This window comes from Adiantum capillus-veneris, chromosome 14 (genome assembly GCF_014529385.1).
Source record: "Adiantum capillus-veneris isolate H3 chromosome 14, ASM1452938v2, whole genome shotgun sequence".
Classification (NCBI taxonomy): domain Eukaryota; kingdom Viridiplantae; phylum Streptophyta; class Polypodiopsida; order Polypodiales; family Pteridaceae; genus Adiantum; species Adiantum capillus-veneris.
Window position 1 is genome coordinate 10,196,081 of NC_140944.1, and position 16,849 is coordinate 10,212,929.

The following is a 16,849-nucleotide window of genomic DNA, read 5'->3' on the forward strand; positions in this document are numbered from 1 at the left end:
ACGTAGCACCCAGCTAGATCCGTTGTGGCCGACCGGCAACGCAAGGAGGGGGGATAGGGGGTTTGCTATGGCAGTAAGGTCTCGAGGAGGAAGATGGGGGATGCTTTGGCGGACTCTCTCTCTCTCTCTCTCTCTCTCTCTCTCTTTGCGGCACCATGCGTTTGCACACTGTTTTGCTTTGCTGCAGGGCACACTCGTCGGACGTGCACTTGTTCAGCTAGCATTGCTTGCTCAATGACTGAAAGCTGGTGCCCTCAGAGGATGCCTCTTCTTGCCTTGCGCCTGCCTTTTCAACTCCCCACATGCCTGGCCTTTGTAGCAGCTCTTCTTTTGCCACGTGGAGGGCCGGAATGCATGTCCGCTTAATAGATAGTATAGATTTATTTGCAAATAGGTAGGCAGGTGTGTAAAACATGCCCGCCCACCCCAAAAAGAGGAAGGGTGCCTGCCCATTGGTGTGTAAAACCAGATATACTTTTGTGTGTAAAGGCCATTGTGATATCTCTGGCCAGCTTTACAACAGCTAGATTTTGTTTCACCAAAGTTTAATAATTAGGGGGAGGTTGCGCATTTTCCATCGTCCATGTGTCAAAAGGTCGAACTCTTGTAGTCTTGTAGAGTAGGTAGACTCTAGAAGCATTGTGCTTCCAACGTCGCAGCTTGTTTGAACTTTGAACACACAAGGTAATGTGAGCTCACATAAATGACCGGGCTTTGTCGATTTAATGAATATTCTATAACTGACGAATAATTTCGCCAAATCATTTTTGAATCTCCCGTGGTGGGTGAACTTCGCCTCCTTGATCTCCATTTGGCAACAGGACCCGCGAAATAGAACTGTTCTTTGTATTGGACACGCGCGCGCGCGCACACACACACATCCACAGGTCCACAACCCATTTCTTGCATTTCACAATTCTCGTCCCTTTCCATCACATTTGCGCGTGCTCTCTCTCTCTCTCTCTCTCTCTCTCTCTCTGACACAGGCGCGAGCCCACACATACACCGCATTTTCATTGCAGTACATGAAAGAATCCAGGAGCGATCTGTGTGGGTACAAGATTTGCTGGCCTCATCAAGTAAGTAATATTCTTTTCTGGTGCGCGCATATATAGGTTGTTGCTAGTTCTCCTGTGTGTATTTGGTGTGACGAGGTGTTTTGATCTATGTCAATCAGGGCCATCAGTTTTTGGGTAGCGCATTTTCGATTTCCAAGCAGCTGCATTGCAAGTGCTTTGATTGTGGGTGCTATTCTGTTTGTTGGGACTGCAGTAGCCTAGAGGTCATGCATACATTTACCTCCGCGGAGCACTCAATCCTGATTGAGAACGATAACATCAGGTGTGCATTTTAGCCTTCCAATCTCTCAGAAGTTTGAACTTTGAACCTTGTGTATGTGCCTCAGTTGGCATACCCTACGTGTTCATACGAGGCAGTCCTTTGTGCACACCTACACTCACACCTCACCAATGAGCATGAACACTCTTCACCTGTTTCGATTGTGTTAATGCATTTCTGTATGTGTGATCAAGCGAGTGCACACGCTCTGTGTGCATATAAAAATCAATTTTATTTCACTCATTTGAATTTGTTGTTGCAGGCTAGCTCACACCAATTTTACATATCTGAAAATGGCATTTTAGCCTTACCATGGTTAGCAATCCAGGTTTAGAAGTTAGTAGCATTGTCCTCTGAAATTTCATAACGGGGCTTATTTACAAGGAAGGGCGGACATTTCTGTTCACATAAATGATTTCAGGTAGGGGTCAGCATGTTCACGCTCTTTTCAACATGCTATGCGCTTTTTTCTGCCTCTCTTTCTAATTCCGAAATTTTTGTTGCTTCTTTTCTTGTGGCTTTTCTGTAGATGCAGAATTTTTATTTGGTGCATATGCATAAATTTCATCCTTATCATCCACATAATGTTGTCCATCTTCTTTGTATTGCTAGGCACATCAAAAAGTTCCACATCTAAAAGCTCAACATACGAATATGTGGTAGATTTATCAGAGGATGAGTATGAAAGTTATGCAGATTCTTATCCACTCATCGGGCTTTATGACAGGCCACTACCTTGCTTTGGATGTGGCATGGGTTGGTTCTCGTAAGTGCCTTACCATGTATGATGAATTAGTCAAGTCTCAAGCTCCAAATTTAATGCTTTCCGTCTACGGTGCAGTTGGCTTTGTTTGTCCTTTCCAATCTCCCACACAGTAGCAGTTGCTGTGTTTTAATTTATGAATTGTTTTTCAGCAGTCCTTGCACACATTGTTATGACTATTCTTTTGCATGACCATTTTGAGTTGGTTCCTGTTCTTCATAATCTAAGTGGTTTTCAGTGGGTTACTTCGATGTTCTAATTTCCTGCACTGGAGTTTGTTTCTCTCGATCTTGCTTTTCATTGATAAGGGGCACGTGGAATTTATTTTCAGTTTGAATTTGCAGAATATTGCATTATTGTATTGATAGTGGAAAAATTACAAATAGGAGGTGCACGGCCTTCTCTCCCCGACACAATCTATCATTGCTTGGGGCTACAATTTCATACAATGTAGGGAGAAAAGGGGAGAAAGGGTGGGTAAGAGGGGGGCCTCTCACATAAATGCTCATGAACTTGGCCATGATTAGAAGCTCCATGTAAAGAATAGCTGATGAAATGGTAAAAAACCATACTTTGTCCATGACTGAAAGAGTCATAGAGGCTGTTGAGGAAGGTCTGCTAGCACTAGAATTATGGGGACTTCGTCACAGTATCTTGGTAGAAACAAAGCATGTTCTTACTATGAGTACCCTGTGTTACATTCTAGAAGACTTTTGGTGGGCAAAACTATTTGTTTTGATCGTAAGTTCAGATCTTTCTGACCTTACAAAGGTATGTATATAATGCCCTGATCACTGCTCCATGGAGGCACCTGTTGGGAAGGCCAGCCAAACTTCCAAACGGTTTGCCACTATGCAAGAACTTACGAACCATGCAATAGTTGGCTATAAGCTATTCGACGAACACTTGTTTAGAGAATCCTGTTTGTAATGTTCTTGTTTAATACCAGTTGATCTTGTTTGGGTCTGTTTGACTTTGCTTAAACATGGTGTAGGGTCAAGTGCTTAAAAATTCGAGGCATAGCCTCAGTTGTAAAACTCAGATCTAGTGTGTGGTCGCACACAGTTGTAACTCTCATGATCAATTAATAAAGAAATACTACTAGGGGCGCTCGACTCGAGGGCCAACACTCTGATGAGGAACTCTGCCTCTTCCGTCTCATCTACAAGCGCAAATTGTTATCTTTTTTGTTCATTTCTCGTTTGTTCGGAGTCGGACTCTGCCTCTTCCGTCTCATCTACAAGTGCAAATTGTTATCTTTTTTGTTCATTTCTCGTTTGTTCGGAGTCGGCATAAGTTTATGTTTGAATTGATAGCTATCACTCTTTTAAGGGGAGGGAATGTCACAATTGTGAGGAGCTTGAGGTGCGTGAGGAGCTTGTTGACAACTTGACGTGGCAAGGAGCTTCAGCCATTGAACGAGCTGGAGAGGTGCTTGCTAACATTGCAAGGTGCTTGTTGACATGGCAGGCTGAGGTTGTAACAAACTGCTGACGTGTCGACCTACTGAAGAACGGAGCTACCGGCCGAGGGGCCTAAACCCTAAAAGGAACAAGCAACAGAAGAAGTGTCACAGAGTGATGACGTGGTTGACCGAGAGCAGAAACCCTAACCCTAATTTCTGCCCAAAACCCTAACTGCTGAAACCCTAATTCTGGAGACCCTAACCCTAAAACCTGCAAACCCTAATTCTGAAAACCCTAACCCTAAAACCTGCAAACCCTAATTTCTGCCAGAAACCCTAACTGCTGAAACCCTAATTCTGGAAACCCTAACCCTAAAACCTGCAAACCCTAATTTCTGCCAGAAACCCTAACTGCTGAACCCTAATTTTGGAAACCCTAACCCTAAAACCTGCAAACCCTAATTCTGCTGCCAGAAACCCTAAAACTGCAGAAACCCTAACCCTAACCCTAAGGACAGATTTCTGCGTTTTGCGACGTGGCAGGCTGTACGGATTTCCATGATTTACGCTGGCAGCTTTTTGGCTTTGCTTTTGAACCAGAAGCTTTTGAGTTTTAAAGGCTTTTTACTATAACTGCTTTTCAGGCCAAGGGCCTTTAAATATGAGGCTAGGGCTCATTCTCTGGCATGCTTCAGTACGAAGGTGCACAGTTTGGAGTACCGGCTTGTACTGTGTTGATGCAATATAAAGAAATACCGAAAGGGGCGCCAAGGTTTGGGGCCAATACTCTCTGGGGTGGAATTCCGCCACTCCGTGTCGCGTGTCGTCTCTCTCTCCATTTCAGTTCAGTTGTTATTTGAAGTGCTTAAAGTTGTTCAGTCTGTTCTTTTCTATTGGCACGTGGTGCCCGCATTTGTGACAGTGGTATCAGAGCATCAGGCGTGTGCTTTTCTGAAAGCATACCGGTCCTACAAAAGAGCAGACAGAGCTTTATTCGAGGATATCTTCGCCCTCCAACCCGGACTTATTAAAGAGCAGACAGAGCTTTATTCGAGGATATCTGCGCCCTCCAACCCGGACTTATTAGCCACCCCCACCCTTACTTCATCGCGCATCGGGCGCGCTCCCGTCTTCACCGCAGTGTCTTACAGGGCATAAGCCAATTAAGATCACTTGCAAGAGAAGGATCCATATTTGTTTCAAGTCACTGTTTTTCTCAGAAGCAGTGCTATGCAGATGTTGATTTCTACAGCTACCAAGCAGCATACTCCAAGTACTTGGCAAGCTTTCAAGAAAATTTTTGCCCGAAGTTGTATGGTTTCTGATATCTTCCTTCAGAGTGCAACTTCTGGCAAAGTGGGGTATCCTGAAATGCTTGCCATGGAAACCCTAGCAGATTATAAATTGAAATTTCTCGACATCTCTCAGTAGATGTCTCTTCACGAGCAGATGACCTTGGAGGTTCAGTGTGATTGCTATCTCTTGGGACTACCATCGACGCCAAAGAAACACTGTCTGTCCAAGAGCTGATGGACCATGTTGTGCTCGGCTATGACCTCATGGAAGGAACCTAACCCTAATTTTTGGTGCAGGTTTCAAGATGGAAAGTCAGTCTACTTTTCGAGCTCGATTGATGTCGAGATTGCTTTTTAAGTTTAAGTTTTGTTTGATCTTGTTTGGTGATCCTGTTTGGAATTTGTTTGAAATGGATGGTATCTATTTTGAACCTGTTTTGGTGCCGATTTGAATTGTTTGACTCTGGTTTGATACTGGTTTCAATGATTGGTGATTTTACTCCCGGGTGGAGAAGTGAGAAATACTGTTTTGGTATTGTTTGAACCTCGGAACCACGCAGGCCGATGCCTGGGGAGCGTTTCGTTGTATGTTTGAAAACCTCCGAACGACGCATGCCGATGCCTAGGGAGCGTTTGGTTGTATGCTTGTAAAATAATTGTTGGTGTGACTCCCGGCCCGGACCTGGATGGGTATGTGGGAGGAGTATTAAGAAGTCTGAGCAGTGGTTACTCTCAGCACCTCCAAACGACGCAGGCTGCGGTCTGGGGGGCGTTTGGTTGTAAAAGGCCTCTATATCTCCCGGCCCGGACCTTTCTAGGTTATGCGGGAGGAGTGATGAGGGAGTCGTTGAATATCTCCCGGCCCGGACCTTGTTAGGTTATGCGGGAGGAGTGTTCATCAGCGGCTTTATGTTTCTATGTCCTGTAACATGCATATGTGAGCATTTGTGTTGCATTGTGATGTGCCAACGAGTGAATATTCCTAATTGGATGAGATTGCCTGGGTATGTAATTTTAGTGCATCAAGACACTCGAGGAAGATCAGTACGGTCTGGGTGTGATGGCTAATTTTACTACGCCGGAATATCAAGAGTTCCGATTTGGACGAAAGGAGAAGCTAACTCCTTGATCAAAACAGCCGATAGGAGCAGCTAACTCCTTGATCAAAAGAGCAGAAAGGAGAAGCTAACTCCTTAATAAAAAGAGCAAATTGATTGTCCCTCGGAATGTCCCTCGGAATGACCCTCGGAAATTTTTGAACTAACTTGAGTTGTTTTGCAGATATGCTGTAATCGCGGACGATTATTCTCTTTCAAGAAGGGGAGATGTAACAAACTGCTGACGTGTCGACCTACTGAAGAACGGAGCTACCGGCCGAGGGGCCTAAACCCTAAAAGGAACAAGCAACAGAAGAAGTGTCACAGAGTGATGACGTGGTTGACCGAGAGCAGAAACCCTAACCCTAATTTTTGCCCAAAACCCTAACTGCTGAAACCCTAATTCTGGAAACCCTAATCCTAAAACCTGCAAACCCTAATTCTGAAAAACCTAACCCTAAAACCTCCAAACCCTAATTACTGCCAGAAACCCTTACTGTTGAAACCCTAATTCTGGAAACCCTAACCCTAAAACCTGCAAACCCTAATTTCTGCCAGAAATCCTAACTGCTGAACCCTAATTCTGGAAACCCTAACCCTAAAACCTGCATACCCTAATTCTGCTGCCAGAAACCCTAAAACTGCAGAAACCCTAACCCTAACCCTAAGGACAGATTTCTACGTTTTGCGACGTGGCAGGCTATACGGATTTCCATGATTTACGCTGGCAGCTTTTTGGCTTTGCTTTTGAACCAGAAGCTTTTGAGTTTTAAAGGCTTTTTACTATAACTGCTTTTCAGGCCAAGGGCCTTTAAATATGAGGCTAGGGCTCATTCTCTGGCATGCTTCAGTACGAAGGTGCACAGTTTGGAGTACCGGCTTGTACTGTGTTGATGCAATATAAAGAAATACCGAAAGGGGCGCCAAGGTTTGGGGCCAATACTCTCTGGGGTGGAATTCCGCCACTCCGTGTCGCGTGTCGTCTCTCTCTCCATTTCAGTTCAGTTGTTCTTTGAAGTGCTTAAAGTTGTTCAGTCTGTTCTTTTCTATTGGCACGTGGTGCCCGCATTTGTGACAGAGGTGACACTCCATGTATGGCAGGTGGATACATCGGTGGACACAGGCAGTTCATGCATGGTAGGTGCACACATAGGCAGTTCATGTGAAACCGGCCCGTAGGGCGGTAGGCGTTGGCTTTCACCCGAAATTCTTTACTTTATACACACACACAGAGCACTTTGCAAAGAGAACCTGCGACGGGAGTTAACACTTAAACACACACACGGCTCAGAAGCTAGAATGCTCCGAGCAGACGCCGACAACCTGTAGGCCCCAAAATTGGCGCCCCTTTCGGTATTTCTTTATTCTTTAGGAGGGTAAATTACAAGGTAAGGTCTTGGGAATCCTTCACGTGTATCCACCTAGATACCATTTGATTTGGCCAAATTTCGGCAGCATAACAGCCCCAAAACTTGCGCGAAACCAATTCCCCTGCTAGAACTCGCTTGCACTGTCGTATACCCTCTGATTCCTGTCCAAAAACAGTAAATTCAGCGTGCTGTATTTACTGGTTTTTGCCCTGTTTTCAGCCCCAAACAGTCCCCTAACTGTCCTCTGCCAGTGGGGCACGATTCCCAATGGTCCTGCCGTCCGTACGGCTGAAAAACAGTGAATTTACAGCGCATACACAGCGCTGATTTTGCACCTGTACGGTGAGGTTATGACCCTCACCAATGCCTGCTTTGGAGCAGCAGTCAGCTACCCCTGTTCCTGCTCAAGGAGGCTCTTGCCTCAGCACAAAAGCATGAACCCACACAACTGTACATCAGTCAAATGAGTAGCCCTCTTGTGGGGCATCACATAACTGCACGTAGGGGAGAGAGAGAGCAGTGTGTAGTGTGCAGGGCATCACTCCTAGCACCACACTGTACATGAGAGGGAAAGAAAGCACTCCATAGCTCTTAACCTGTGACAAAAGCTGAAATGAGGCCTCTCCCAGCATAAAAATCAGCGCCCATTTTTCTGCAAGAGGAAAGTTCACGAAAATGTGACACTTGGCGCATTTTCAAGCATTTTCCCGTTTCGGGTTCGCCACTTAAAAATATCCCAACCGACGCGTCAGTTGACTTCGCGGCAGAGTTATAAAATGTTCCCCTAGTCATACCGGAGGTAATGACGCGAACACATTTCACGGCCCAAAATAGCAGTTCCCTAAATTTTAGGAGATGCTTCCGTTGGGCTCCCACTGGTCTTCTGACCATCTATCCTCATTGGGACCGCATCCAAAAATGCAATGTGGCCCAACTGTCGGATACTTCTTGTTGGTAGTCCCACCTTGACTTTACGCCTTAATTGAGTTCACTTCCTAGTATCCACCAACTTGCTAAGTGCGACGGGGGGACCTATATGATCTTGCTCTGAGCCTAGACATCCTCTTACCATACGAATTCCAGTGCCGACCTCTTCCCGTCTGCGGGTGAATCTGCCGTTCACATTGGCCATACAATGTCCGACCGTTTGCTACTTCAAAAAGAGGGTCTCAAAACAAATAAAATAAACCCCATTGGAAAGAAACCAATAACCAAGGTTAGCAGTTGCCACATCTCTGTGACATGGTTAATAACTGCCACGTCCTCGTGACATACCCCCCTCTTGAAATCGCAAACGTCCTCGATTGCATTCCATAAATACACGCCACTGATGATCTTGTGCTATCAACACTCTTTTATCATCGCATGTATCCGCAAGAAAGGTCGTAACATACATAGATACAAATGACTTAATGAGGCCTTCATACTTTTGCCATTTCTATCTATGGCACTGAATTCATATGTACATTTGATGTACTAGCTCTATCATTACCCCTCCTTTGCACACGTTGGGTTGGGGCATAAGTAGGCTGTAACCCAAAGGCTTCAAGGTAAAGCTGCAATACATTTGGTGACTCTGACAGTTCATGCTCTTCCATCCACTTTGCATCCATAGAAGGATAGTTCTTGAACTTCACCAAATAGCGTCTTGCAACTTGTCCTTTAACTTTTCTGTCCTTATGTGCCAAAACTTGCTCAGGTACCAGGATCTCAAGTTCCTCAACTTCTGGCTGATCCTCAACTGACATATCTTCTGGCACATCACCCACGAAGGGTCTTAGAAGACTCACGTGAAACGCATTATGAATCTTCCACGCATCAGGCAATTTCAACCTATAAGCCACATCGCTGATCTTGTCAAGCACTTGAAAAGGTCCATAGTAACGCATGTTGAGCTTAGGAAACAGCTGTTCCTTGCCCTTCATCTTCTTTAACCTTGCCTTTTCGAACCTTAAGAGAACCCAATCACCAGGTGATAGTAGCAATTCACGACGGTGACGATCAGCAGCCTTTTTTTGTTTTGCCTGAGTCTTCTCCAAGGCAACTTTAATCTTCTTATACATCTCATCCATGTTCTCAACATATCGATCTGCCTTAAAGATCTTGTCCTTTGTGTGCAAAATGGGAGGAACCTTTTTGCCGCCTTCAACAATCTCAAAAGGTGCTTTGCCAGTAGACGAATGCACCGTATTATTGTACGCATACTCAAGCATAGGCAAATACTGTTCCCACTTGCCCTTATTATCTGACACATAGCATTTCAGCAGATCTAAGACAGTAGAATTGGCCTCTTCTGACTGTCCATCAGTTTGTGGATGAAACGAAGACGAGAACTTGAGCGTAGTACCCATGTTCTCAAACAATCCTCTCCAGAACAAACTGGTCATGCGAGGATCACGATCACTGATAATCGATTGTGGCATACCATGGTACTTAAACACATTGTACATGAACAAGCGTGCCATCTGATCAGATTTTATCTTCTTCCTAACAGGGATAAAATGGGCCTGCTTGCTGAACGTGCATATAATGGTCCATATACCATCATTCCCTGTTGGTGTCCTTGGAAGATCAAAGATAAAGTCCATAGCAATGCTTTCCCATGGCTTATCCGGAATCGGCAGTGGTTGTAACAACCCTGGTGCCTTTTGCCTGTCAAACTTGACCTTTTGGCAAACTATGCATGCTCGCACAAAGGCATCCACATCTCTCCTCAAGGTAGGCCAATAGAAGAACGTCTCTACCGCTTTAACTGTCGCATCAATGCCACGATGTCCTGCATACGGTGGGACATGACTCTCTTCCATGACCTTATGTCGCAGTGGCCTAGTGACACAAAGTCTGCCATGCATCATCATAAAACCATCTCTGAGGAGGTAGTAATCGTGATGTTGCCCCTCTTGTAACTGTTCAAAGATCCTTGCAAAATCTTCATCAGCAGTATACTGTTCCTTCATGTCATCTAACTCATGATGATAAGGAATTGACACAGCTGAAATTTGTGGCTTTCTTGATAACGCATCAGCCACAACATTCTTCTTGCCTTCCACATGCATAATCTGGAAGTGGAACATGGAAAGAATGTTTGCCCATCGCATATGCTTTTCGGATAACTTTGACTGTGTCAAGAAGTATCGCAAGGTCTGATGATCTGTTTGGACAACAAAATCATCACCTAAGAGGTAGTGCTTCCAGCTAGAAAGCGCATGAATCACGGCCAAGAGCTCTTTCTCATAGACTTGCATAGTCCTCTCTGGCCCTTGCAAAATTCGGCTTTCATAGGCTACTACCCGTCCATCTTGCATTAGCACTGCTCCGATGCTACTGCCACACGCGTCACACTGGACCACAAATGACTTCCTGAGATCTGGCAAAACAATAACTGGATCTGAAGTCAACTTTTCCTTTAAGAGACTAAAAGCTGAAATCTCTTTTTGGGTCCATCTGAAAGTGACCTCTTTCTTTTGCAATGCGTGAAGAGGCGATGCTATCTCTGCAAAATTTCTGATAAACCTTCTATAGTAGGAACACAATCCCAAGAAGCTCCTGACATCGTGCACAGTCTTCAAGTCTGGCCATGTCTTGATAGCTTCGACCTTTGCGGGATCCATTCTAACACCATCCTTTGAGACTATGTGGCCCAGAAAGTGGATCTCTTCAAGGAAGAATTCACTTTTCTTAGGATTGACAAGTAACCTGTGACTGCGCAGCTCTTCGAACACAATGGTCAAGTGACGCCTATGCTCCTCTTCATTCTTCGAATACACAATCATGTCATCGAAGAATGTTCCAACAAACTGTTGATGCGAGCGGAAAATCCGGTCCATCATTCTGTTGAACGTGGCAGGAGCATTTGTTAGCCCAAACGGCATCACTAGAAACTCATAAAGACCAAATGTCGTTCTAAACGCAGTCTTGTGCACATCCTCTGGGCTTATACGAATCTGATGGTACCCACTCTTAAGGTCTATCCTGCTGAAAATTGCAGCACCCTCTAAACGATCAAGAATATCATCAATGCGAGGAATAGGAAACCTATTCTTGATGGTATTCTTATTCAACGCACGGTAATCAATACACATGTGCCATGAGCCATCCTTCTTCTGCACTAGGAGCACTGGGGAGCAAAAGGGTGAAGAACTAGGCTGAATCAGCCCCTTCTCTAATAACTCCTCAACCTGGCCCATAATCTCTTTCTGTTGTGCCGCACTAACCCTGTAGGGAGGTCTATTTGGTGGGCTACACCCTGGCACCAAATCTATCCGATGGTCCTCAGGTCTCTCTGGCGGCAATTGCGACGGTAATGAATCAGAAAAACAGTCACTAAACTTTTGCAAAAATGCTGACCTTTCTTTATCTAACACAGATAAATTTGACTGATCATTATCTGAGACATCACGTGCAAAAATCAGGTACACAGAAAGATGATTCTTTATTACAGAAGTGATAGCAGAAGCAGATACAATAGGGACTGACTCTCCTTTAAGCTTAACATCCAAGATGCGAGTTTTGCCCCTATGCTGTACAATGATCTTTTTGTTGTAGGCATCCAAGACTCCATGCACTCGGAACATCCACGGGATCCCCAACAAGGCGTCACAACCTTCCAGCGGCATGATGTAAAACTCTTCAGTGTCCACATACGACTGAATATGCAGACGCAGTTTTCCAATGATGGGAGTAACACACTCTGAGTGGCCAGGACATGCCAACCCTGCCTCTGCGGTGTACCCCATCTCTTCAGCTCTGATGCCCAGCTTCATAGCTAACTCTAGTGAGATAAAGTTGGCTTTGGCACCTGGATCAAAGAAGATGAGTGCCGTCTGATCCCTAACTTTACCCCATGCCCTGCATAACTCACTGGCATCTGTGCTGGGCCTGTCACCCACCATGTCTGGCACTAAACCTGCCGTGGGTTTAGGCTTCTTGCCTTTCTGGTCTTCTTTATCCTCTGAGTCAGCTGGCCTTTTCCTTTGTGGACAATTGATAGAAAAGTGACCAGGCTGCTCGCATATAAAGCATTTGTTCTCAGCCATTAGGACCTTCTTTTCCTCGAGCGACTTGCGCACAAAAGGCTTCCTTTTCTGTTTCTTTGCCTGCGCTCCAGAAGTCCCAGCTGAATCCTTGTCTTTGGTGGCCTGTTCTGACCCCTGTGACGCATCAAGAGCCGTTTTCACAAAGGGCTTCTTCGCTGAATTTTTCTTTTGTTGCCCTCCTTTGTCACTGCTCGGAAATCCACTGTCCTCTCCTTTCAACAAGGCAAGACCAGTGTTTGCAACTTCCATAAGCTGAGTAAGGGTAGCCACTCTGTTCTTTGTACAGTAATCACGAAGCCCTTTAGGCAACCCACAACAATACTTCTCTATCTGCTCTGTCAGTGGCACAAATCTGTAGGAGGTCACTGAGAGTAACGCTTTACAAAACCTCCTATTGTACTCCAGCAAGCTCTTGCACGAAGCTGCCGTAAGCTGGTGCCAATATGTCAGGACATCGGCTTCAAGTTCATTTGATAGCCAAGCAGATGCAAACATTTGCTTGAAGTAAACCCAAGTGGCGGGTGCCTGTCCTTGCATTAACAATGTCGTCCACCATGTAAGCGCATTGTCCTTTAAGAAAGTGCCAGCTTTCCTGACCTTCGAGGCCTCTGTAAAATTCCCTCCCGCATAAGCTATATCAAACTGCTGGAGGAAAGTAAGTGCCTTTGTATTGTCCTCGAAACCACTGAAGGTACTGAACTTTACCGCTGCACCACCTTCTTTGTAAGCCTTCGGCTTCTCTAGTGCCCCCAAGTTGTCATACGGAATGGTCTGCAACATGGGCACTGTTCTAGGCATGATCGGCACGTGTTGGCCATTCACATTTTGCGTCAGAGGTGCGATATCTGGCTGCTGTCCAGAAAAACCAGCCATGCCAAAATGACCCTGTGGCACCCCAAACTGGCCCTGGTTGCCGTGGAAACCTTGCTGCATGCCGATAGTACCATACATGGGGTTTGGCATGATGCCTTGCATACCCCCGAACACTGTTCCTTGTATGTACGGCTGACTTCCAGATGCATAACTAGCCATACTTTGGAACACTGATCCACCCCCGAAATACCCAGGATGTACCGTGGGTGGTGGAAAAACTGAGTGCATAGCCTGGTATCCTGAAACCGGCCTGTTCAATCCAAAAAGGGCGGTAGACTTTACTTTAAACCTTGATTTAGCTTTCACCCATTATTAGTCGTCTATTTTACCTGTACTTTCAAGACACAACAAAGGGGAGAGGGATACAGGCTGCTAGATTGCACCTGTATGAGTAGACGGACACCAGATTGGCCCCTAACTTAGGCGCCCCTTTCGGTATTTCTTTATTGTTCAAAAGAGGGAATAAACGCTGTGGTTCCCTACAAGCTGCCCCGCACAAACTCGGCTGAATTTCCACTGTTCCAGCCTGATTTCGGCAGCATAACTGTACTAGAACCCTTCACGGTCAGTATTCCCACGCATTGACCGACTTTCCCGACGCATACGGGCACTTTGCAAAACCTGGCGAGAATCTGCAGCACGCTGAATTCTCTGTTTTCAGCCCTGAAAATGCTCCAGATCGCCTGTACAGCGGTCCCCTTGTGTCCCCGAACCTCCTGGGGGTATTAGGGTCCGTTTAGGGCCAAAACCCTAAACCTGCAAAAATACACAGCAGGCTGTAATTCACTGTTTCGGGCTCCGTTCCGCGTGCCGGTCGCATCCCTAGCAAGTCCTCGAGCTCCCGCACCTGTAGGGCTACTTGCCCTTTGAATCGGACGAGATTTCTGGCGTGAAACCTCTCCGAATTCACCTGTACCTGCGGGGGGATTAGCCGCTAGCTAATCCAGTACCTGTGCAAGAGGCTCTTGCCTCGGCAATCGCGCATGAACCCACACAACTGTACATTGGTCAAATGAAGAGCCCACTAGAGGGGCATAACATACTGCCAAAGGGGAGAGAGAGGGCAGTGCGTAGCGTGCAGGGCATCACTCCTGGCACCGCACTGTGCATAAGAGGGAAAGCAAGCACTCCATAGCTCTTAACCTGTGACAGAGACTTGCAAAATGAGCCTCCCAACTATAAATCACGTTTTTGCCTTCTCTATAAGTAGTAAACTGGCCTCAGAGTGCCAAGTGTCACTCATTGGTGCATTTTCCCGCTTTAGACCCTCGGGTCTAAAAATATCTCACCTGCAGCCTCTGTTGACTTGGCCACAGAGTAACAAAATGATCCCCATGTCAAACTGCACGTAATGACGCGAAGACATTTTCAGGTCCCAAAATAGCAGTTCCCTAAATTTTAGGAGATGCTGCCATTATATCTTTCTAGGTCATCCGACCCTCTTTGTACACTGTGGCCACATCCAAAACTGAAATGTAGCCTCTGTAGCAAAGGATTCCACTTTGGCTAGTCAATGACCCCACTTGGCTAACCATAGTCCTTGTCCAACCTTAGTGCTCTCTTGCCCTCAGGCCTGGACTCCCTCTGGACAGTTCCACACTAGCTATGCAATGCAGGGCAGTTAGATTTCCCGAGGGGTGTTTCCAAAAAGTGAAAGTAAATAGATAATAAGAAAGAAATCAACAAAAAGGATAGATAGTAGTCACACGCTGGTGACATACCCCCCTCTTGAAATCTCAAACGTCCTCGTTTGCATCTATGTCGTACAAGCTCCTAGTCAACATTGATGTATTCAACACCTGTCGACACATGTACGACACATACATGCTCATTGTCAACCCTGGTGTATTCAACACCTCGTCGACTCATGTATTGCCTGCGTGTGAACCCTGTCCCAATGACATAGTGGTAGCTTCGCACTCTGCCATTGCTTTGAGTCACTAACTTTCCAATGACAAAATGGTAGCTGCACATTTTGCCACTGTCTTATAGTACACGTTGGATCCCGTAACATTTTCGAGCATACCCAAACCGACAGTTTAAGAATGCAGTTACACATGTACTCCTGAATAGAAGCAATCATTGTATCCTTGACAAACTGACAAGAAATACTCACTTCTATAGCACTAACCAAACTTTTGGACATTCCATAAGAGCAATTGCCAAACTGACAATCTGTACAGCTCTAACATTCATGTAACAGGTATTTGATTTGAGCTCACTTTAAATACCATGTACATCATTTGTTTCAGAAGCCATTGTCACACTGACAATCCATGTAGCTTTGAAACTCAAGGGGTCAAGGTAGGTTGCAAATCGAAGGCTTCCAGGTAAAGTGATAACACAGTTGGTGACTCTGCAAGTTCACCTTCTTCCATCCACTTAGCATCCATTGGTGGATAGTTTCTGAACTTTACCAAGTAACGCCTAGCAACCTTGCCTTTCACTTTCCTTTCTTTGTGTGCCAAAATCTGTTCAGGGACCAAGATCTCGTCAAGTTCCTCGACTTCCGGCTGATCTTCAGCTGGCATATCTTCTGGCACATCACCCACATAGGGTCTGAGAAGACTCACATGAAACGCATTGTGAATCTTCCAACTGTCAGGCAATTTCAGCCTATATGCAACATCACTGATTATGTCGCACACTTGAAAAGGCCCATAGTAACGCATGCTGAGCTTTGGAAACACTCTTTCCTTGCCCTTCATCTTCTTTAACCTTGCCTTTTCAAAGCGTAAAAGCACCCAATCACCAAGTGAATATACCACTTCACGACGGTGACGATCAGCTGCTTTCTTTTGCTTTGCCTGAGTCCTTTCTAAGGCCACTTTGACCTTCTTGTACATTTCATCCATGTCTTGAACATACTTATCTGCTTCAAATATCTTGTCCTTTGTATGCAGTATGGGAGGAACTTTCTTGCCACCTTCAACTATCTCAAAGGGTGCCTTGCCAGTTGATGAATGCACTGTATTATTGTATGCATACTCCACCAATGGCAAATACTGCTCCCACTTTCCTTTATGCTCTGACACATAGCACTTCAGCAGATCTAGGACAGTAGAATTTGCCTCTTCTGACTGTCCATCTGTTTGAGGATGAAATGACGAAGAGAATTTGAGCGTGGTACCCATATTCTCAAACAAGCCTTTCCAGAACAAACTAGTCATGCGTGGATCACGGTCGCTAATAATCGACTGTGGCATGCCATGATACTTGAAAATATTGCTCATAAACAAGCGTGCCATCTGATCTGGCTTTATCTTCTTCCTGACAGGAATAAAATGAGCCTGTTTGCTGAATCTGCAAATAATGGTCCAAATACCATCATTTCCTGTCTGCGTTCTTGGAAGATCAAAGATAAAATCCATAGCAATACTTTCCCATGGTTTATCTGGAATAGGTAGTGGTTGCAATAACCCTGGTGCCTTTTGCCTGTCAAACTTGACCTTTTGGCATATTAGGCATTCTCGCACAAAGGCATCCACATCCCTTCTCAATGTAGGCCAATAGAAGAATGTCTCAACCGCTTTAACTGTAGCATCAATACCACGATGCCCTGCATACGGTGGGACATGACTCTCTTCCATAACTTTGCGTCGCAATGGCTTTGTGACACACAATCTGCCATGTATCATCATGAACCCGTCTTTAAGAAGATAGTGTTCATGA

The 16,849-nt window shown here is 45.4% G+C and overlaps 1 protein-coding gene across 1 annotated transcript in view; it reads left to right on the forward strand.

Annotated features, from left to right (window-relative positions):
• The first annotated feature begins 760 nt into the window (after positions 1 to 760).
• LOC147441884 (uncharacterized) overlaps positions 761 to 16,849 on the forward strand; it is a 52,088-nt gene continuing 35,999 nt past the window's right edge. The window contains exons 1-3 of the mRNA XM_086528283.1: positions 761 to 1,079; positions 1,601 to 1,759; positions 1,951 to 2,104. Of these exons, the coding sequence (XP_086384409.1) occupies positions 1,750 to 1,759; positions 1,951 to 2,104 (164 nt within the window). The 5' untranslated portion in view covers positions 761 to 1,079; positions 1,601 to 1,749. The remainder of the gene's footprint in view (positions 1,080 to 1,600; positions 1,760 to 1,950; positions 2,105 to 16,849) is intronic.